The sequence below is a fragment of the Phalacrocorax aristotelis genome, chromosome 19 (assembly GCF_949628215.1).
Source record: "Phalacrocorax aristotelis chromosome 19, bGulAri2.1, whole genome shotgun sequence".
NCBI lineage: Eukaryota > Metazoa > Chordata > Aves > Suliformes > Phalacrocoracidae > Phalacrocorax > Phalacrocorax aristotelis.
This window is the reverse complement of record NC_134294.1, coordinates 8,557,743-8,580,496: the sequence shown is the minus strand read 5'-3', so window position 1 is coordinate 8,580,496 and position 22,754 is coordinate 8,557,743. Positions and strand designations below refer to the sequence as shown.

General features: G+C 47.9%; 1 protein-coding gene across 3 annotated transcripts in view; it reads right to left on the bottom strand.

Annotated features, from left to right (window-relative positions):
- Positions 1-22,754, bottom strand: part of PRDM16 (PR/SET domain 16) — a 350,029-nt gene that overhangs the window by 13,841 nt on the left and 313,434 nt on the right. For 2 of the 3 annotated variants that reach the window (XM_075114016.1, XM_075114019.1), the window contains exons 6-12: positions 22,390-22,588; positions 17,527-17,674; positions 16,868-17,021; positions 11,189-12,590; positions 7,303-7,390; positions 3,059-3,228; positions 1,079-1,156 (exon numbers count right to left, since the gene is read on the bottom strand). In XM_075114016.1, the coding sequence (XP_074970117.1) occupies positions 1,079-1,156; positions 3,059-3,228; positions 7,303-7,390; positions 11,189-12,590; positions 16,868-17,021; positions 17,527-17,674; positions 22,390-22,588 (2,239 nt within the window). The remainder of the gene's footprint in view (positions 1-1,078; positions 1,157-3,058; positions 3,229-7,302; positions 7,391-11,188; positions 12,591-16,867; positions 17,022-17,526; positions 17,675-22,389; positions 22,589-22,754) is intronic. The other variant, XM_075114017.1, reaches the window with a different exon arrangement.

The window sequence follows — 22,754 nt, the reverse complement described above, 5'->3', positions numbered from 1 at the left end:
AGCTTTGTTGTGAACTTATGACTGTGTATGGAAATACCATAATATTAGCTACCAAAAATGAAACTGTTCGAGCTGTTGCTATTTTTTGACAATGCGCAAAACACTCACGTTATCATTCAGTTTTGCTCGCACATGTACCGACTCTAACAGGAAATCAACCTAAGTGTGTTTTTTTTGCCAAAATTTTTTGAAAGCGACTGCAAAACACGAGGAGAAAGTATCGGGAAAATATCGAGAAATAGATCTAGAGACACGCACGCGTACTTACACATATTTTCTTGTGAGTTGTATTCAAATTTAAAACGCTCACTTAAACAGGCGTCCCTTTACGAGAAGCAGCACCGCTGGGAGCCCCGGCTGCGGTGCGATGCCTGCACGCAGGGCGCTGCCGGCGGGAAGAGCCGGGCAGCTTGGCCACGTGCCCTTCTGCACGGACGCAACGCAAGCTGAGCGCGACCCTCGCACCGCCGCGGCCACGACCAGCAGAAAGCAGCAGTGCTGCCCTCCCTCAGCCACCCAACCGGCCACGTGAGACAGCGTGCGGATTTACCCCGCTCCCATCGCTCTATGTTAACTGTGCAGCGTAGGGTAGGACGCTCCCTAACTCAGACTTTAAAGCAAATACTACAGTGCTTTTCTTTTCTTTTGTTTTGTTTTTTTTTTTGATCCGCTACCCCGGGCACCTCTGATGTGCATTAGGGAAAAGAAAAACAAAACCTAGCCAGACCCAGCAGTTAACTCACTAGCAAGCCCTTCACAACAGCCCGATTTTCAGAGACATTCAGCACCTTCAGCTGTCCTTGAGATGAATGGTTAACGTGAGTGTTAAACAACGCTGCAAATCAGACCGCTCATTTGCCAGCATACGTCTAAATATAAGTTAAGTGTCTATCTTCAAGCTGCCAAGGCTGATTATTTTTGGCTGGTACACATAATATACAATCCTATGAATCATTACATGTAATGCTACAGGACCGCGGTGTTATGTTGGCACAGCTTTACAGAAAGGAGAAGAAATAACACAGTGGTGAATGAGGAGTGTGTTGGGAAAGGGGTTTTATCCAGGGGACAACATCACCTGTAGGGCTGTTCTCCAGTGTGTGTCCGCAGATGCCTTGTCAGGTTTGCTGAGCGTGGGAAGATCTTACCACAGTACCTAGACAGCGAAAGCCAAAGTAACCATCAGTGCATCAAAGTCCTGCCACCGCGGATCATTCGCAAACTCTGCATCGCCAGCCACCATCGACCTCGCTCGTTTTGATACCGCTCCCAAAATCAGAAAACCCCTTCATGCACTAATAGCTCTAAGCACCTACGCACCGAGGGAGGGAGACGTGGAGGCAAAGGCTAACAGAGGGACGCCCGCCCCAGAGTAACAGCATTCACAGTGGCGAGAGACTGGTGTAACCCACTTCCCCCAGAACGACGGTCGATTTTGCTGCATCATTGGGAAGGGCAGGAAAAAGAGAAAACCCTACCAGAACAGCCAGTTCAGACCCAAATGCTGGCTGACTTGGTAGAGGCCTGGGCAGATATGTAGGAACACAGCAAGGGTGTAGCGGCCCGTCCCCAGTATATTCCCCCAAAGATCCTCCCGAGCCCAGGGTTGAATAGCTGCATTCGATACCTTTTTGCTGAGTTTCTTCCATTTATTTTTCTAAAAGATTTTTGAATGCACGTAAGCCTTGGACACCCACAGCCTCCTACGGCAATGAGTTCCTCTGCTGAACTGGATGTTGTGGGAAGGAACCTCCTGCTTGTTTGACCCTGTCACTAACTGCGTTCGATACTACCTTGGCCCTGCATTAGGATAAAGAGTGTTTAATCACGGCCTATCCACACTGTCCGCCGCTTGAGGTTTTTATAGATCTCCTGTATAGCTCTGTTTAGTCGCTCGTCATACAGAATCTACCTCATCACCCTTCTCGGAATTCACAGAATTTTCTTCTGGATAAATGCTGCAGCACTGCGTTACTGTTATCGGGGTATACTGCTGTGAGTCTGACAGTCTGCTTAGAATAAGGAAATGCAGCAATAGGAAATGTAACAGAAGGAACTGTGTTCCACAATAAACCTGATTCACAGTAAACTCAAAAGAGGGGGAGGTATAAATAGAAATACTAATTGGGAAGTAAAATATTAGGGATGCAGGTTACATTCTGTGACTGAAACCTGATGCTTACTGATCTAGAAGGAACATACGAGTAGACTTCCTTAATTTCAGAGACGTTCAGCACCTTCAGATGTCCTGAAGGTGAACGGCTAACGGAGTGTTCATCAGCAGTGAAAACTCGAGTGTTAACTTGTGAGTGTGTATCTACAAATAAGTTTAGTCCCTATTGTAGGTAGAAATCTCAAATCTCTAAATACTCAGCTGAAATTTGAGCCCATAGCTTTTGTGACAAGGTTGAACATAAGAGATACATCAAATAAAACATGTACCCACTTACTGCACCCAAGAAAAATGGCGTGGGAGCACCACGAGAACCTTTAGTAGTTGCAGGTGAAACTGCGTAAGCAGATACAGGTTTTTATTCCCCCGTGATCTGCTCTGATAGGAGCTTTTAGAGCTGCAATGGGTACGTAAGTATTTCTGTGGATACAATTGCGTTTGAAAAAGTTGTTTACTGTACGCCATTTTTTAAATTCCATTATTTTGCATAGCTGACATTGCACTCGCGTTGGAAACTGTGGCATTTGCTACCACACACAAGACACTTGGCTTGGAGAATTCCATTTGCTTGAGAATCTCCAGATCCACTCTCAAGGTTATTAAAAATTACAAAGAAAATAGAAGATGCTGATTTTCTACCAGACAAAACAAGCTATTTCAGAGTGAATTAGTCATCAGTATGCTCTGTTCTAATTCTGCTGCTTCTTGTTTTTCCTCCCACCCCTGCCGAGACAGTAAAGATGCCCATATGAAGTTGCTCTGTGGCACACTGGTCTGATGCAGCTTCCCAGCCAGGGTGGCACTGAGCCAGGGTGGCATCCCCCCAGGGCTGCCTCAGCAAGCTGGGGGTACCGCCTCGCTTCTGCGGGGTGCCCGGGCCCTTACCTGCAGGTGTAACGCTCCTTGCCCTTGCGCAGGATGGGATCGGATAGCGTGGGTGGTGGAGATCGGAAGTTGAACGGGTGATGTGGAAGGGGCTGCAGGGAAGTGCCAGTGTCTGCCTTCATGGCTGCAAAACTCTCCAGTTTCTCTGTCATTGTTTCTATGGCTGACATCTACAAGTACAAGGCAAGAACTCATGTCATAAAAAGCCACGGGAAGATCGATATCTGATGCATAAAACCTGTTTTTTAGCACTAGGTTGGTCAACGCCTGTTGATGTTTGCTCTGACTCTCAGAAGCTAGCTGCACAGCGTCAAATGGAGCCACTGAACCCAGCCAGGAAAGAGCGAAATAGTGTGTCGGGCTCAGAGAAATCAGAAAAGATACAATGGGCAAAGCCATGCAGTAAGCATTAGATCTCAGAAATCGGGCACCTGCTTACCTTCTGCAGTGTGCTTGTGCTTGCTTTCAGCATTTCAGGTTAAAAAATTATCTGAGAATACGCATGCCTTCCCTTTTTCCAGGGATGACACTGAAATCGGGCACCGTGGCCCACTGCTGGAGGTAGAACTCACCGCCCGAACCCTCCTCTCAAGCTCAGAACAAAGCCTTGGAAAGCAAGGTTTGATTTCTCATTCCACATCCCCTCCCCTCGCGCGGCTCAGAGGGCAACCGGAGCCAGCTGCGGGCGGGCAGGCGGGCACACGACCCCAGGTTAGAGAGGACTGAGCAGTTTTGGGCAGGAGGCAGAAGAATCCCGGCCGCAGTGGAGCGGGAGGGAGCAGGGGGGAATGCGTGACCGCCGGTCAGGGAGGCGAGGCAGAGGGTCCCTGAGGCTGGAGGGGTGAAGAGGGAGCAGCTGGGGAAGAGGAGGAGTTAAGATCAGACTCAGGATGGAGCAGGTCCACGGAGAGTTTGCCTAGTGAAGAGGCCAACATTTTAATTACATGTAAGAAAGGTTCAGAAGCCAGTAGGGGCAGTGGAAGGATGGGTGGGAGATGGCTGAGCTTCCTGAGTGAAGAATTCCGGCCAAAAGACCCTACGTGAGCTGTGGCTGGATGAGTTACGGTCAGGAGGACCACGGCCTCCACGCTGACAGCCTGCTGGGGTGGGAGCGCCGGCGCACAGGCCCGGAGATGTGGTGCTGACCAGAGCGCTTCTGGGTGCCTTTATCAGCTTTAGCTTGTGTGACTCAGCAACGGCCGAGTCCTCACATAAACGCCGGATTAAATACCACGCCCGAAAGAAAGGGAAAAACCTGGAGACAGAGGAGAAGGGGAAAGCTAAAAAGGAAGGAAAAAAGTCGGCCTGTGTGCAAAAGAAAGCATACGCATAAAAATCCTACCTAAAGAAAACCACTTTTACTTTCACTAGAGCAAAAGAGGAAATGCAAATCCAAGCGAGAAATGCAACTCGGAGGACTACACTGACATCTCCAACGTTCAATTTTATGCACTCTTGAGAGCACTTTCAAGATACCAAGCAGAAAACACGGATAAAACAAACAAGGCAGCAATAAAGCTGCCTCCTCGCTGCAGATGACATCAGCGGGAAAGAAGGGAGCGCCGGGGGGAGAGTCAGCCCGCGAGCTGGGGGGACAGCGAGCGAGCGGAAGGCGGTAGGAAGCCATATATCAAAACTAGATGCTCTATTGTACAGGAAGGGCTGACCTTTTGCACGTTTACACTTTATTAAACTGGGCTCGGGGGCGGGGAAAGAGAGCCAAGATATTGTTTAAAATGTATGACTGTAAAAAAAAGTTGTCTTAATCACCAAAGAATACATTGTGGAAGGCTGACAACCATTCATAAGCTGTAAAAAAGAGGAGTAGTAAAACCCATTTCCCGATAATAGATCCACGGCCCCTTAGTTGGAGGCTCCCAGCCCATGATAAATAGTAAGTAATACTTAGCGCCAGCCACTTGAAAAGGTTACTTGATCATTTACAGCAAAAGCTCTGCCCCAGCTGCCAGTCATGTAACAAAACCATCATGTTAAAATGCTATCCGGATCTTTCAGAGCTATGCCACTCAGCCCTTTGCTGGAGTACCTGGAGATATCTTTTGTTGTGCCCTGTTCTTTAGGCACTTAGTCAGAGATGTTTGCTGGCTTGATAGCCGTAGGCTTATTTTAAAATTCTAAACACCGGCCATAGCCTCTCCAGTGGTAAAGGCACTTTGCTATTTAGGGAACAACTGCCTGGTTATAATAAAAAAGAAGGGGAGAAGAAAAGAAACTTAACAGGTGAGAAAAGGTTTTCCATTAAGTTATCAAAAAGTTACACCATTTATTTATGTTGTCCAGAGTTTCATTTTAAATAGACAATGTAAGAATAACTCCCAGCGGAGCAGAGAAACTACTGTCAACAACTGGCTAAGAAATAAAAGTTGCCTGAAATTCATTCTGAGAGCGAAAGCATCTTCTGAAGGCTCCGTCTTTATCACATCTTTTGGCTTAATCACATCCCACCCAGGGCCCTCTGTGAGCGCTGGGGAATTGTTCACAGAAGAAAAGGCTGAGGCCAGACTCGCGTTTAGAGTTGAGCGCGACTCTAAGGGATGCGGTACACGAACCTGGTCCTAACCAAGGATGCCTAAGAAGACAGAAGCGGGGGCCCCTGCAAATGACTTCTTAGGAGAAGATCCAGGACGGTATCGGATGCGGATCTGGTAGCAAAAAATCTCAGCTATTCTTGGACAAATGACCTGCCTTTGTTCACCATATTTGAAATACCCGACTGATTACATAGCATGGGAACAGCAACGCTCTAGATCAAGTGAACCTGACACAGCAACCCGCTCGGCTAAAAATCAGTTATCAGGAAGTTTTGGGCTCGAGTGATTGTAAATTTTAGGCTATTCTGCGTGATAAGCTATTAGAGATAACCAGCCCTTCCACATCTTTTCATTGCCACGGGAAGAGGACGTGGTCAGGATTTCAGGAACAATGTCAGTAACCTTCCACCCAATGCTTGCTCCTACTCAGGGCCTGTACGTTTCTCATCGTCTCGTCGGGTTACTTTGCCACACTGGCTCCTCCCTGCTATCAGATTCTTTACAGGCAGATATCCCCACTATTCTAACTCACACAAACACAGGATGTTCCTGGCCAGCCTGTCACCATTATCCAGCCTGTATGAAGGAAAAATCGGGGGAAGTTATTAACCAAACTCTGAGGCTGATGCGAAACAATGAGGGAACTAAGTTTAGCTGTGAAAGCAACCAGGATCCAGCTTTCACAAACCTGCAAGTTATTTATCTAAGGTGGGAAACACTATCAGAGGAGAACAATGCGTGTGAATATAAAAGAGAGCACAATAACGACCGCAGAGCTCAGCTCCCAGCATGAGTTCACAGCAGGAGAGACGGAGGATAGCTGGTGACCGTCGCACCGGCGAGGATGTTGGGCAGCGTGTGGCAGAACTCGCTGCATTATCGTTACGGAGCAAGAAAGCCTAAGGGCAAAGAGTAACATCGCTTCTTGGAGAGTTTAGCTGTCGCTTGTAAGATACGGGTTTTTGTAAACTGGGGTTGATTCTCAGCACTGGACTTAGCTGTGCCTCTGATACTGTGGGGCAAAGGCCTGGTAGGGCTGCACGGTGGGCTGATGGGCTGGCACTCCCGGTCCACGGGCAAGCGGGAAAGCTGTCCAGCAGCGTTTCCCATTGCTCTGCAGCGACTCAGACCTGAAGGAGATGCAGAGGGAGCAAATATCCGTGAGCTGTCAGAAGAACAGAGACTAGAGCAGCTGTGCAGGAAGCAGAGAATACAAGTTCTCTGTCAAGTGACCCTTCACCATTTGGAGCAGGCAGAACTGAACCCCGATCCCCCATTGCCCTGCACTTCCACGCTTTCTAGATGATGCGAGGGAACGTCAGGCAGGTATAAAGTGCTACTGCTTGGATGCCAGACAGTCCTCCTCCACTTTGCACTACTGCAAATGTCTGCACCAGGTGTTCCCAATGGGAAAAATTACGTAGGCATTCTGGCAGGTGAGGGGAGTTTGGCAGAGCACACGAGCTGTCCAGACCTCATCCCTGTTCTTCGGTCAATGCAAAGGAACCAGCAAGGCGTAACTACCGTCATCCTCAAACCAGGCGTGAAATTAACAGTATGTGAAAGCAACTGGTGGAAAACAGTGGAGTTTCCAGTCCGGCCCTTGGATAACAAAGGGTCCGATCCAAGTGACCTGTTTGTACCAGCTCTTGGCATTCAATCGACACCGCATTACAACGTCACTGCTTTTACCTGGGGGTGAAAAAGCAGCGGGGAGGGTCGCAGGTACTTCTCCTTTAGGGCACCCACAGGGTCTGTCACCTTCCGCTTCTCCACCCTGCTGGACAACAACACAGAGGGTTACATACCTTACAGGGCTACAGGCAGCAAAGAAATAGCCAAACCATTTGCAGAGGTGTTTAAATTATATATATGAGACTATTCTCCTATTGACACAAACGTCTGTCTGCCCCTTCGACTGGGTACTACAAATTATGACCCACCAGTTCCCCCGCGAAAGGCACTGGAAATGATATGAAAATGGATCCCCTCCTTTGGGCAATATTTCTTTAGCCATCAGACTGATGACTAAGGAAACATTTTGATCCTTCTATGTGAGAACTAATGCCTCTGCTATAGCGGTTTATAAGCCTCTGCTGTTGTGAAATGTCATGAAAAAAACCCTACATTTACAGCAAAAGCAATATTTAAGTGGGAGAAGCTCTAGAGCCCACAGCAGGCAGCCACTGCATGGAAAGAAATGTCTTTGAGAGTTTGTCTTTATCTTAAGAGTTAACACTGGGCCAGACTTTGCAGCCCCAAGTGTGCTGAAATCATTAAGTGTTTCATATTTACTTCCTCCCTTGCAGCTGAGATATAATTTGCATTGAGTTTCTTTGGCAAGCATATGTGGACAATTTAAAAAGTTAGGAACTGGTGGGAGATTTCTGAAGTGACTTAGGAACCTGAGCCCTTCCGATGTCACTTCGGTCCATTCAGGTGTTCCATGGTTGAGCACCTCACTACGCAGAAACGATCCCGAAGTTCGGCTCCTATTTTGGAAAATCTTGGCTTTGCTTTCACAGAATATTCTGCTTGCAGGGAAGCTGTGGTGCGGAAGCACCCAAAAGAGCAACTGAAATGTCCTCTATGGGGGAAAAGTGTTATGAAAGTAACTCCAACAAACGCAGCTGCATCTTTAAATTACTGGGATAGAGTCCATCTCAGCTAAACCAGCAGAAATCCAATAGTAAGAGTAATTTTAACTACATTAGTCCAGCATAAATGAGAGCAAATTATTTTGCTGCATTTCAGCTGATTGGTGTGTGGATCAAATTACCAAAGAGTTTAAAAGAAGAGTCATGCAGAGTGCTACTTAGCGAACTGTATTTAATCTGCATTTAATTTTTCTTAGGTAGAAGGAAAGAGAAGAGCTGGATTTGAAATGCAGTCAGAATTACTGTGCTTTGGAAGGTACGTGTTTTTACGGGCGTGAGTTTTCAGAAAAAACAGCAATCTGTAGAACAATAGGTAAGAAGTTGCTCCCCGACACAAGGTATAGCGCTAACCCGCAGCGAGCACCGCCGCGACCAGCGAAGCGCTGCTCCCCGTGGCGCGCTGAACCCAGCTCCGACGCCAGGGCGCTGCCCTCCGGGCCCTGGCAGCAGGCGCCTCGAGAGACAGCCCCACCTGCACCAGAAACGTAAAACCTGAGCGAAGCGACAGCCTTTCACGCAGCTTTACCATCTCCCCGTGTCGGGTAACGAGAACACGACAAACTTCCTCGTCAGCGCCGAATTCCACGGTGAGCAGAGGATTAAGCTGATCTTTTCAGCCCAGTGCCTGAGAACGTTACCTTAACAAGGCTGAGCTAAAAACTGCGCTGATTTCAGGCTGTCTGGCTGCATTAAATTATATCACCAGGAGAAAATGTCAAGGATTTAAGTGGCCTTTGGGAGAAAAATGAAGGAGCCAAATGATGTGAGAGAGTCTGATAGAGAGAAGTTTAGAAACAAAATATTTCCATATTTTTTAAGCTGGGACTTGGAAGCTCTGCTGTTTAGCTCATTACATCAGAAGTCTGATTTGCAAGCAGCTCCACTGCTGACTTTCTATTTTAATATATTACTAAAACTATATGCATCCCATGGAATGCAACAAACGATGCCCCCATCCTTCACTTCCATCTGTCTTCTGGACCTTTACGGTTTTCCCGAGGCTGCTATTTTAATTGGCAACATTTTTTTTCAACCCATGTTATTTTAACATTCTTACCGAGAATGCCCAGAGGTGGCAGGATCCTAAGCTAACGCAAAGCTTTTGCCTTTCGATCCCTTTTTTTTTTTTTTTTTTTCCAGAAGTACTTTTCACAAAAATAAATGCCGGACTATTTACATCATTACTTATTTTTCCAGGAGGGGGTGACCACGGCGGGTCCCAGACAGAATACGTTACACGGCCCGGGTCGTGATGCAGCCCGTCCGTCACAGACGGTAAGCATGTAAGCGAGCAACACAGCATCAACCCCAAGAGCGCTGGCAAAGCGAGAGACGCTTTCTTAATAGCAAGCAACGAGGGCTCACTAATCCTCATCTCAGCTGACAGTTCTTTGGCCTCGCTAGACATTGACATCATTTTTTCCCACAGTTATCAGCCGTACAATAGCAGCAAGGCAGTGACATAGGTGCTGTTCTCCTGGCCTGCTTTTCCAGCCGGCAGGGAAGGCCATGCCACCCGTTGTTGTTCGCCGTCCTTTGAACGCTCAAGCGAACCATCCCAGCGCTGACATAATCGCTCTGCGGCAACTGTGAGTCTTTCCAGCGCTAAGAAAACACCAGCTTCTGCAGCACATCCATTAACTTTCCAGCAGGCTGGGTTACAGCTAGGCTCGCTGTGCAGCCCTGCAGCACACCACTCACATGTAGCTCAAGTAACGCAAGAACAAGCCATTCGCTTCCAGGAACGGGCTGTTCAGTTAGACACCGGCTCCAGGAGCCCTCCGGGCCAAACCCAGGACCGAAACGGATGTTACGAAGCACCCTACTCTAAGGGAGAATTAATTGCCATGTTGATGTCTAAATCAAACTAGTTTGGGATACCTCTTTTCACTGGACTTTGCTAGAAACAAGCGAACAGTATTCACTGTGTGACAAATACATCTCATCCGTGGCAGGAAGGTAACAAAGGTAGCCCCAGTGCCCGGATGGGTAATACACAAGCTTACTGGTACCCTCACCTTAAAGCTTAAAATAATTTTCCTTTAGAAACAGGTTTTATAAAAAGCTCTATAACAACAAGAGTCTCAAGTCTTCCCTTTACACCTTCTTCTGAACTCATTCCTTCTGGAATTTTAGCTGGCATTTGACTAACTCCATCCAGTCTGCTTTACACATGCCTTCCACGGTCAGCTTATTCTAGGCACGACATAACCAATCAGGCCTTCCTCAACAACCATCCGTTTCAAGTGAAACCAGAACGCCCTTGTTATCTTCCAAGGAAGATAAGTCTACAAGAAATGCATCTGGGAGAGATCCAGATAATAGCACACTACCGTGTACTTGCACAGTGCCTGTTACTCCAGGCTTAAACACGTTTCAAAAGGCTGGGTCCACACCAGCAGTCCCTATGAACTGAAAGAGTCTAAGAAAAGGAATTGGAAAGAAAAAAGGGGGGCGGGGAGGAAGAAAGGTGAAGTGGCTCACAAAAGGCCATCAAGTAAGTCAGTGGGAGAGCTGCATTTCCAGGCTCCCAGGGCTCCTGACTCATTCCCAAGCCATGAGAGCCCGGGCTCTGAGGCATCTGAACTCTGCATTCTTATCGAATCAAACCTCTGGAATTTCCCCAGCAGAAGTGCCATCTTAGTGTTGGCTCGTGGGAGAGTCCTTAAATAGGTCAAGTTTCTTCTTTATCAAAATAAGGATGTGTTCTTTATACATATTGATTACGAGTACTCCTTTCAATTATTCAGCCCTTTCAATTCAGAACAGTCAGCGTGCTGTGACAGGGAGAAGCACACTGAACCGCAGCAGACTTTCGCTGCTCTTTCGAAAGAACCTACATCCCGACCCGCCGCAAGTTGTGACGTCAGCTAGAAAATTAGCTCGTTAGAGGAAACGCTTAAGGCAGGGTATGTTAATACCTGTATATGGGGTCCATGAAAAAGGGTGATGGCTTAGCATAATGCAGGGATGGCTGCTGAGGCAGTTGAGACTGGGAAATCTTGGGTAAGACTTCACTTGCCATTAGCTTCCTTTCCCCATAAATGTGGTTTTTCCGTGGCTCTCTTCCTCCATTCTGACTGGCTCGGATGCGGTTGCCAATGCTCAGATCCAGTGGCTGTTCTTCCCCTGAGGATGGGGCTGGCAGGACCTTCGGTGGCGGCAAGATTGGCTTAACCTCTTTTGGCTTTGTGGTGAGATCGAAGGGTGACTCTGAGCTGGTGCTGCCTACTTTGTGGAGGTCCCTGGGTGACTTTGGTTCTGCCTTGACCAGCAAGTTGTGATTGAGGGTCCGCTCCGTAAAAGGGTAGAGGGAATGGGGGAAATTGGGGAGGAACTGAAAAGGGAACATGGAATGATACGGGAGCGAACCCATCTTTTTCTCCTGCATCCCCATAAAGCCAGGCCCAAAATATTTCTCTGCGATGGAGGCGATAGCTTTAATAGAGTCATTAGCTGCTCCTGTGGTAGGTAGCAGGTGCTCCTCGGGGGGAGGAAAGAAGGAATGCTGAGAATAGAAGAGAGGGATCTCACTCGTGTTGTTGGTGGAACTTGCAGAGACAGAGCTGCTGACAAAATCCGGCTTGCTCTCGATTTGTTTGCTCTTGTCTTTTGTTTTGTCCCTGTCGCTCTCTGCATCACTGTCCAGGTCAGAACCAGTGCCAGTAGTGGTGTCCAGATCTGTGCCTGTGGTTGTATTGACATCCTCAAAGTCACTGCCATCGGACATGTCACTGTTCCTGGCTTTTAGCTTCTCCAGGTAGGAGTTTTCCAGGCTGCTTTCACATTTCTCCTCTCCTGAAGTGGCCTGGTTGCTGTTGCTCACTGCAGAGATCAGAGGAAGTGCTGGGTTCCCAAGGGGGCTTGGAAGCTTTGCATCTTGGGTGTGGTTGAGGGGACTTTTGAGCAGTTGTGTGGGTGGTAACAAGGGGGGCCTGGGGTATAGAGACGGTGGGAAAATCCCTGGGAATCCCGGAGTGAGGGCGGGAAATGCTGGGGGGGCAGGTGAGAACGGAAGACCCCCTGGGTGCGGGCGGGATGGAAAATAATCATTAAACCCCAGGCTGGCATGATTGAGGTTGGGAGAGGGCTTGGATTTGTCCATCATGGAAGTGGGCGTTAGGGGGAGGCCAGGGGCGAAAATCCCCCCTGGGTTGTAATGGTTCTTGCCCTCGCAGAAGCGGCGGTGTTTGTTGAGGGAGGAGGTAGTGCTGAACATCTGGCCGCAGTCCTTGCATTTGATCTGGGTGCGACAGTCCGCGTGCATCCGCTTGTGGCGGCAGAGGTTGGAGAACTGCGTGTAGGATTTGTGACAGACCTCACCTAAAGCATCAACAGAAACCAACAACAAAAGCAATATGAAATTAACAGGAACTGGCAGGGAATTCATGAGGCGCTTCGGCAGCGCCCCCCCACCCCTTCCGCCCTGCCCCTGAGCTTCCCTTTCCCTAAAGGCGGAAGAAAAGAGGTAAAAAGCAGGCTACAGCTATATGCTGGACTGGATCTCTGGAAACCCAGCTCCATATTTCTCCTGCTAAGGCTTCCCTACGTAGCCCTCGGCACACCATTTAGTTCCTTTGCGCTTCAGCTCTCCCCGTATGAAATCAGGCTCACGAGTCCCTCTGCGCTCTCTAGTTCAAAAGCACGTGGGAAAAGCCATCTCCCTCCTTAAATGTTTACACAGGACTCGGCCTCACCGGGCTGGGATCTTGGCTACATTTAGAAGAGGAGGCGGCAGCCCTGGGAATCCTGGCCGAGGGCGCTGGAAGAGACGCGAGGGGGAGCAGGCTGGAAGACCCCCAGGAGCAGCCGACAGAAAGCAATGCTCCGTTTGACTCCCAGCCATCGCCCAGCTGTCGCAGGCCAGACTCCCAGAGGCTACCGCCCCGGGAATAACACCACGCTTCCCTTTCAATAAACCTCCTTCCTAGAGAACCTTTCAACAGGCAACTCTACAGAAACCTGAGGGGATGTGCTACTCCTGCTCAAACATTTTTTTGGCATTTTCAATAAATATAATGATGCATTTTAATGATAGTATCTATTTATATTAACTAGTCTGCTTTCCCTGCAGTCCTGGCATGGCAGGAAGCACTGAAGGCTGAAGGGAGAAGAAATTTGCCTCATTTAATCAAACCTACCCTTTCTTTAATGCCATTAATAGTAAGTAACCACTCCACAGGGATGTTCTATAAATACTTTGCCAGCCAGGCCTCGGTTCAGCTAGAAGTGGGGTGAGATCTTGTATGCATTAAATTGGTAAGACACCATAGCAATGCTAAGTTAACGCTACATCAGCGTTTTCTTTAACGACCTGTAAATATCAAGCTTTCAAAACATGAATTTTTATGACCTCTTTCACCTACAGACTAGCTGGCGTGGAAGGAACAGGGCAAAGTAAGAAAAAAAATCCCACCCACACTTTTCTGTGTATCAAAACACCGTAACTTTTTATTATCCGACGCCTCTTTCAACATAGGAATAAATTCTACTTCTTAGTGAATTAACACACTTCTTTCACAGGAGAACTGCTGTTATCACCGTCCTGTAAACACGGAAACTGAGACAAAGAGAGGGAGTGTAGATGGTTCGGAGTTGGGCAGGCAAGGACCCAGATCCAAATACTTCTGACACCCCGTCCTCCAACTCTGTGATGAAGTGGTCCTTCCTCCCTCCCTCCCTCCCAACTCCTCCTGACAGGTACAAGCCAAGCGTGACTTTCCTGATATTCTCCTCTAAATCTGTAGGATTTACATCAGTGCTGGAATATCAAATGACTGTCAGGAGAATATTTCACCAGCAGCTCTGAAAATACAAGGGGAAGGCCCCTCTACTGAGATTCAAAGCAAAGATTATTAAAATTTAACAAATTTGACATTTCAGATGAGCACCCCAAAGTTCAGTGGATTGTCACTGAAGGGTCTGCTGTGCCTGGTTTCTGACTGCACTAGAAATTTAATACGACCCTCAGAGTATTTCAGCATTTCTGCTTTGGGCTTAGATGCAGCAAGGAGCTGCAAAGGACAGACAAACAGAAAGAGAACTAGAAAGTCATCAGCAGAGTTTCAGTGTTTGGGTAACAGCTTTTTCAAATGCGTATGCTAAAGCCATCCCTAGTTTTTGGCAATCACACCTTAAAAACCTGTGTCAGTTCTTCTGAACTGCTATTATCGTACACGTATAGCTTTATGGCTGTTGCGTGCATTATTTTAGCTACTTTAACTTCCAAAGAAGGAGTTTATTTAGTTGTTTTTACTTAATTTTAAAATATTTAAAAAAAAAAATACCTAAAGGAACCACTCCTCAACCTGTTTCTATAAAGCTAATGGTCTGTTAGATACAACGGTCTCTGTTCCGATAGCAGATTAAGCAGCAGGATATGTCGGCAGCCACATTAACACACAGGTCCCACAGACGAGTCCTGCCTTTCCGGGCTGTTCCTGTGCTTTGCTATTGCGAGGGATGCGGGGGCCACCGGACGGCCTCGGAGGGACCGAAGGGCCGTCCCCCCGCACAGCTGCCAGGCTATGGTCAGCACCGCTACTTCGCTGCTGCCTGTCTCGGTTTTGGGGCTACGTTAGCTGCTTGACCCCCCGTTCTAGAATGGGTGTTTTCCTTGTCCTGCCTGCCTACGCAAAGCCAGCATCCTTAGGGCTCTGGGAGCGACTCTGTGCGGCCAAGCGAACAGGTGGGCACAAACACCTCCACGTGTAAGGGTACCGTAAGCTCCCTCTCAAATTACTAATAATATTTGAAGAAATGGCACGTTTGACTAGATCCCTTTAAAAGAGGTTTGTATATTTTTCTTCCTAGAACAAAAACTACCCCTTTCTAATTTTGACCACCTCCCTTGCCCCGTGCCGAGGGATGCTGTCCTGTGCGCTACTCGGCTCGCCTGCCGAGGCGGGTCGTGCCACAGCAGAGCGCACGTGCTGTCGCTGGCTCACGCCGCGCTTGCGGTGTTTGCGTCGTTTTTGTCGTACGAATTCGCGGTTTTACACAAAAGAAGTTATACTCTTCCCATGTGCCGAAACTTTATGAGAAGACTAAGGACAACAAAAGCAAAGTCTTCCATGGGAATCAGGTTCCTTTTTTACGTTTTCCACCCCAGAAAGAGTTGCTGGGTATATATGAAGCTGCACAAAATTCCCCGGAGAAAAGCGCTACAGGTATGAGAGCTCACGTCACCATTCTAAACAAGGAAAACTGGAAAATTTTTGTGTAAGTCTCCAGTTACACAATGATTTAGTAACTCTGCATGTAACGTCCTCCCTCGCTGTTCTGTGCTCTGCAGTTATAAAGTTACAGTTTTGCTGGGTTTTTTAGCGCCAGGTATAATATTGTAGAACCCAACCAAACACCCCCCGCGCTCCCTGCTTCCTTCCACTGAAAAGGCAAGGAAAACCTTCCAGCGACTCCCGCCTCGTGGCTCCCCTGAAGTCGCTAATGGGTTCCATATTCAAGCTCGTGACTCCACCTGGCACATCTGAACCAGGCAGAATCAGCCTCGAGTTGTTTTACACGCTGATTTAGACTGACAACTCCCTAATTCTTATGAGGTGAGAGTGAGGAGATTATGAGAAGAAATCATTCATCTCCCTGCAGCAATACTATGAGATTCAAATTATCTCTTTCATGTGCCCGTCACCAAATGAAAGATTGCATCAAAATGAGCAATAAGAGTATTTCTTCTTCCTCCGCTGACACCCATCTGATTATCTCAGGACACATTAATGAAACGAGTCTCCCAGGATACTCTTGCATACTGTTCCCATTATACCAATAGGGAAAAAAAGGCAGAAGTGGGTTCAGTGGCTTCCCCACCGGAACATCAAAGCCTGGAATCAAACACAGATCCCGTTCTCTGCTTGAACTACGCTTTCTGAGGAGTGTCAGGAAGTAGTCCCTAAAGTTTCTATAGCTTTGTTGTGACAGAATCCACTTTTCTGCACAGTTATCAAAATCCAATAGGTGCTGTGTCAATTAAAAAAATATACAACCCTGAGAATGCCAAGAGATGAGATGAATGGCTCTCAAGGGAAAATGCCCTTTTGGAAATATTCCACTAAAGAGAGCACTAAGGACACAGTTAATCTGCTATTTATTTGGCTTCCAAAGCATTATCTAGATGAAACATGCAGTAATTAAAGAAGGAAAAAACTCTTTTTAAAAAACACCTTCTTCTTGTCTCTGTGACTATTCCAAATTCTTTACAACAGCTACGGGATTTGAGGCACCCCTAAAAAACATTTCGATCAGGCTGTGTCAGCTATTTATTTATGTCACCGACACGAACATTCAAAAATTATTACGGAAAAAAAGACGAGAGAAAGAAAAGATATGAGAAAATGGCATCGCTAGGACTGCTGAGAGACTCAGCTTTTAACTTGTCAAGAAAGTCGAAAACTGCCATGAATGTTTACTGAAAAAACAGGGAGCATGCAAAAGAAGAAAAAAATCGCTGTGGAATTTCATCTTGTGCTCTGACCTATAAAATTACAGCGGCTGCTCACAGAGGGACAGCTAGTACTGGGGGGCCCCCGCAGGATACGTGCAATTATAGCGAAAGCCAGAGCTCTGTGATGGCCGTGACAACTTACATATGAAAGGTTTGACAGTACTGTGAATGTGCTTGTGTTGTTTGAGGCCAGAGGAGGTGGCAAAGGTTTTGCCGCAGTCCGGGCAGGCATGGGCCCGCGCGCCAACGTGCTGGGAACGGATGTGCCGCTGGAGGTTGCTGGGGTCGGTAAACACCTGAAAGAGAAAATGCCTTGAGGGAGGGGAAACCAGCAGGGAGAAGAGCAAATACGTGAAAAGCTTGACTATTTTTTCCGCTCTTTGTCACCCCCGCTCCTGGCATTAGGAGCGTGGGCTATTCACCTCCCGCTGCAAACGGAGAGCGGGCCGGGCTGCGCCGCGCCCTGCCAGGCTGCCGGCACGCTCTCGGAAGCGCGCGGGGCTCACAGGAGAGCTCGCTCGCGTCCGCCCAGCCCGGCGCCCGCCTGCCGCCCCGGCAGGTTCGCCAGCACCCGGGAGAAGACAAAGGCCGCTTGCTCGGGGCAAGGCCGAGCTCCGCGTCCAAGCCGACGTGGCGGGGCCAGCCGAGCGTGCTGCTCTCCTGGTGTTACCACGCTCCATGCCACGGCCGGGCCACAGACCCGCGCCGGCATGGGTCGCCCATCCTCCGGACCCCTTCCCCCAGGTCCCAGCGCCCCCTCCCACGCAAAGCTGCCCACGCTTACCGCGTCCCACACCGTACCTTAACACAGTTTTCACATTCAAACCGTTTCCCGCTGTCGTGAGACATTTGGTGACGAATCAGGTTGGATTTCCAGTTGAAAGCCTTGGGACACTGGTCGCACTTGTACTCCCTCTCCTCGGTGTGGATTACCATGTGCTGCTCCAGGCTGGGAAAGAGAGACAGGCTGAGCTCGCATGGCAGGCGGCGGCCGCAGCCCGGCCCGGCAGCGAACGGAGCCCAGCTCCGAGTGCCCACCTGAACCAGGCTCTTACTGTCCAGGCATATACTGTTACAGACCTCCTGCCCCGCATCGGCGAGGTCTGAAACCGAGAGAGGTGATTAGAGATGGCGATAGAGAAACAGGCCGTGAGCCCGGGGGGTCCGGGGGGTTTCCAGGACTAACTGCTGCCGCAGAGCACGACGGCAAAAGCCTTCGTGAAAAGGAGGTGAGCGGCGCATCGGCCATGGGAGGTGCAGCGACACACAAATACCATTTCTTTTTTTGGCATTTATTTCACAGATGGAAGCTGCCCTATTCTGCCTCAAAATGTCGCTGCCTTTTACGGTATTTCTTATGAAATACCTGAGCCCATTTACAAGGAGGAAAAGGAAGGTAAAACCAGACCTCACCCTGCAGGTTTCTGAAGGGAAAAATGAGCACTTTGTGACCAATACTTCTACGGCATCCCCGCAGGGAAAGACAAGATATTAGCTGTTGCTGCCGAGACTATCACATTGCCGTTTTCATGGGCACAAAGCCCGCAGCTTCCCAGAACACAGCAACTTAACATTGGAAAGAAACATGATAAGGTGCAAACACATTTCACTTCTAAATGTCAGACATCTTTTATTACTTAACTCGGCAATTTCAACTTCTGCCAACTGGCAGCTTCTCCCAAACCAGGAGGATGATGGCAAACCAAAGCGGCTGCTGGAACCGGGCCACGGCAGGGACAGCTCTCCAGAGACATGCGCGGGGTGCTCCGGTTCCCCTGTGCCAGGGCACTGCCCCCCCTGCCGGGCCAGGCGCGACCGTCGGGGAAGGCACCGTCGGTGGCAGCGGCGCACGTCCGGCGCCCGGGAAACCGTTCTCTTGAAGACCGAGTGCTGCAAAACGTACTAAGCAGGCTGGAAATCCTGCCCCTCTCAGGCCAGTCCTCAGAAACGAAGGAAGAAAACCTGCCTGCTCTGCTGCCGTCAGCGTAGTTTAACGGGAGTTACAAATACTCCTCCTGACTGTGAATTCTGATGAAGCACAAACTTATGTGAAATCTGCTGCTGCCCGAAATCCCCTACAGATCGATATTAAACCGTTCCTACGGAACCTTAAAGCACGGCTGTATTTTTTTTATTGGAACGGTAAAACTAAACGCTACTAGAAAATCCTGCCAGTCTTCGTTAAATGCTACGGAACAACTTCAGAGCAGATAACTCCTGGCCATTTCCACAGAGCCTGAGGGATTCAGAACCCTAGGAATCGCCTCAGCCTTGGTGTCGCCCTCAGGACCCTGCCGCTCTCACTCCCTTCAGACGCCCAAGGGGAGCCCAGCGGGTCTCTGTGCCGACAGCACCCACGCACCCGCAGGCACCTGCCTGCTCGCTGTGGAGCGGAGCGGGCCTGACGCTGGGGTCCTTCGAAATGGAATTCCCAGTGTAAAGGCTAATTGCACGGACAACTGACCTGCACTGAAAGCTTTGTGCCCCGCAGGCATCTGCTGGCACACCACCAAGGGCAAGGGGGCTTGGTGGGACTGCAACCGCCTGGCAACTCTGCATGCGAACCTAAGCAGCCACCAGCCTGCTACTCCCTTGAAGAACCTCCTCTTCCCTCCAGTCAGAGAGTTAACATTCACGAACATGCCCCTCATAAACTGCCAATCCACTAATTTTAAAGAAGCGATATTCATTTTCCTAAAGAAATGGTGTTTGTAACACTAAAAAATTTTTTACGTACACAAAGAAACATATACCTTTCATATACATATCCAAAAATACGTTCCTGTTAACTGTGATTTATGAGTTTATTTAGAGCAAATATGGACAAACTAATATGCTGTTTAGAGGGAAGTACCCACTGGGATTAGCAAAACATTTATTTATTTAGTCAGCTGCTAAATGCTCGATTTCAGTTCCCCAGTGGCACTCTTGATTTGATCTGTATTAACTTCTGAAAAATTGTAAGAACATCTAAGCCCGCTGACTGGATATATTCTGTGTTTTAGTGGCTTTCTCAGAACATAAAATGCAGCAGGTTGATGGGGAGGGATGGAAGTGGACATTCTCTCCCAGCTCCACTAATCCGCCAGCGTGTAGTACCCTGCACGGTGATGGTGCTGACTCTATCTTTCCCTGTCAAAAAAAAAATGACCTCATATTATTTGCTTAAAAAAGAAACCCAACCCAAGTATTTGCAATCAATGGTCTAAAAGGCAATGCAGCCACTGAGCCCAGGAGCCCCTATCGCGGCTCCAAACGTCCGCCAAGAACAGGTCTGTGGCAACTGACTTGGAGGATCTCCGCCTGAGTTCAGTTGGAAATACCTTGAAAAGGCCTCTCCGTCACCTAGGGATGCTCAAAAATTGGAAATCCTGCTAGCACACACGTGGATTTTTGCCTCGAGCTCGAGCTATTTGCGGTGAGCAAACTGACGACCAGCAAACGCTCTGTCACGTTTCCTGCTTAATTACACGGACTGTACAGTAACGGTTAGGAGTGACGATTTTGGAAAACCTCTGCAGGAGAAGGCCCTGAAAATAGAGCAGGATGGGGCTCGTGAGGTTGGTGTTCTGTCCTTGGCCCTGCCCAAGGTTTTCGATCTGACTTTGAACAAGTCATTCGTTCATTCCTTTTACCTACCCGGTATTTTAAGCGCCAGGAGCCCTCTGCTCCGCTGCCAGCGGAGCCGTGTCCAAGGGCAAGTCGAGTCTGACACCGAGTCGAGTCTGTCCTACCCACTTCTCCCCCGAAATCAAGGGAAACTGGGACCTTAACTTGGCCACATTTGAATGCCTAGAATTAGCTCCACCGGGCAATTACGAACATCTCACCCACAGGGACAAGTAATCACTGAAGGGAAAAAAGGACTCAAAATCCTTCTGCTCCTCTTAAGCCCTGCAGGAAGGACACACGCCACTCCAGGCCCCGAGGGCAGCCAGACACATGCACATTTCAAAAGGGTGTTTCCTAAAGTAACATAAAAACTACAGAGTGCTGGAAGCTAAGGTGGAGAAAGTTTCTATCACAGCTAGAGAGAGAGAAGGGGACTGGAATTTCTACTAAAAATCATAAATCTTTAAAACATTTACAGGAAGTTCTCCTTTTCTTGTCACGTAAAAAAATTAAGGGACTTGCAGCCTCCTAGTGTCTGATCAAAGTAGCCAACGTAGAAACACAAGGTGAGGAACAGAGACACCAACCTGGGCCAGCAGAACCACTGTACAGGTACCACTGGGAGACGGTGTCTCTCACCAGCCTGTAAAACGCCCACAACCCAGCCAAGAGCCAAGCTCTCCTCAATACAGATAAACCACTGGAATGATCTTTACGTTTCCCCTTTCTCTACCTTTTTTAGAATAGATTTTTTCCTTCACTAACCCAGGTAAAAGGTCTGAAAGTAACAATTTAATTAAATTCAAAATGACTAATGCTGGTGAACATCATCATCATTTTTAACTGAAATGAAACAGGCTTTATATCGGCTTCAAGCTCAATGTTTTTGCTCTGCTTATATAGTAGATGACAGAGGATGGCCAGTTCTCATAATTTACGTCAAATCTTGCTGTGCCCAGTTTTTGTTCATCTAAGAAGTCAACTGAAATGAGTATGTGAGAACTTCAGCCTCCAGAAAACAGATAAAATGCTAGTCCTCGTGCTGTGGAGAAAACCTTGACAATACAGCCCAGGAGTTAAAGGCTCCAGATGCAAATAAACACGGTCCTAAAATGATTTTTAAAATCCCCTCAACATTTTAAAACTGGCTCCTAATATTTCACCATTTGAATCTCCCATCGCAAATGAATCGGAAATCTCAAAGATCTCTATTTTAAAGCTACATTTGATTACTGTCACATTATGCTTGAAAGATGGAAATCTTCAGTTAAAACTTATTGGAACAAATAATTTTTAATTTTTAAGAAAAGTTTAATTCTTGTTTAGAGTAGCCTTATATTAATAATTGAATAATTATAGCAACTAAAAATATGAGATGGAGAATACCCTATCTTCTTTTTTCCTTTTGACATTTCTGTTACAAAAATGCTTCATGAACACAAAAATTTTTCATCAACATTTTCTTAAAAAAAAAATTAGAACAGAAAATTTGATCAGAATAGAATTTTTTAATTGCTTCTGGAAGATCAACTAGAAGCTCCTGCCCACCTTAAGGGTTCTTAGTATAAGAGCGCCTCTTTATAGCCACTGATCTCAAATGACCAACAATTACTTATAAAAAAAGTCTTCATGCAAACACTGGCAGACCGTGGTACCACTGTTTTGCCTCAGGACCAGATCACATAGGAGCAGAGGCTGCAAAGACACCTCCCGGGTCTATCGACCCGTCTGTCACAGCCCTGGACAGTCACCGTGAATTCCGAAAGCCACCATTTAAACTTCATATTGCCACTAATCGGTGGGTGCTTCTACCAGTGGGTAACAAAAAGCATCCCAGGCTATGAAATCAAGGTGAAATAAAATGCTGTCCAATAGCTAATGGCGTTGCAGAGTCCCAAAACCGCCTTTCCTGAGCCCAGCGGAGAGAGGAAAGGCACACACCCTGAGGCGCCCAGCTCCCTCCTTGGGCCCACGGTTCCCATCACGGGACAGGCCTGCGCAGGAGGAACAGAGACATGGAGGCCAGAGGAGGCTCTGGCAATTTTCCAGTACCTGTATTTATTGGGGAACATCCTCTCACAGTCTTTGCACTCATAGACCTGTCCGTCTCCAAGACCTTCTTGCTTGATCTCGTCATTCAGGGTCTCGTACAGGGAGCTGACGGCGTTGCAGGCGTACTTCTTGTGTCGCCGCAGGTCGAGCTTTGACTGAAAGAGTTCATCACAGTCCTCGCAGCGAAACGTGTGCTCCTCTACAACAGACAGAGAAGGTGATTTTTGACTTGCGGATCAGGATGTTCAAAAAAGTCTAATTGTTTTACCCAACACTGGGCTTGTAAAGCAGATGTGATGTTCTGTGAGGATCTATCAAACAAAGAGGAAATTTGCAAGTGGTAGGAGAAAGAAACCAAGGTAGGC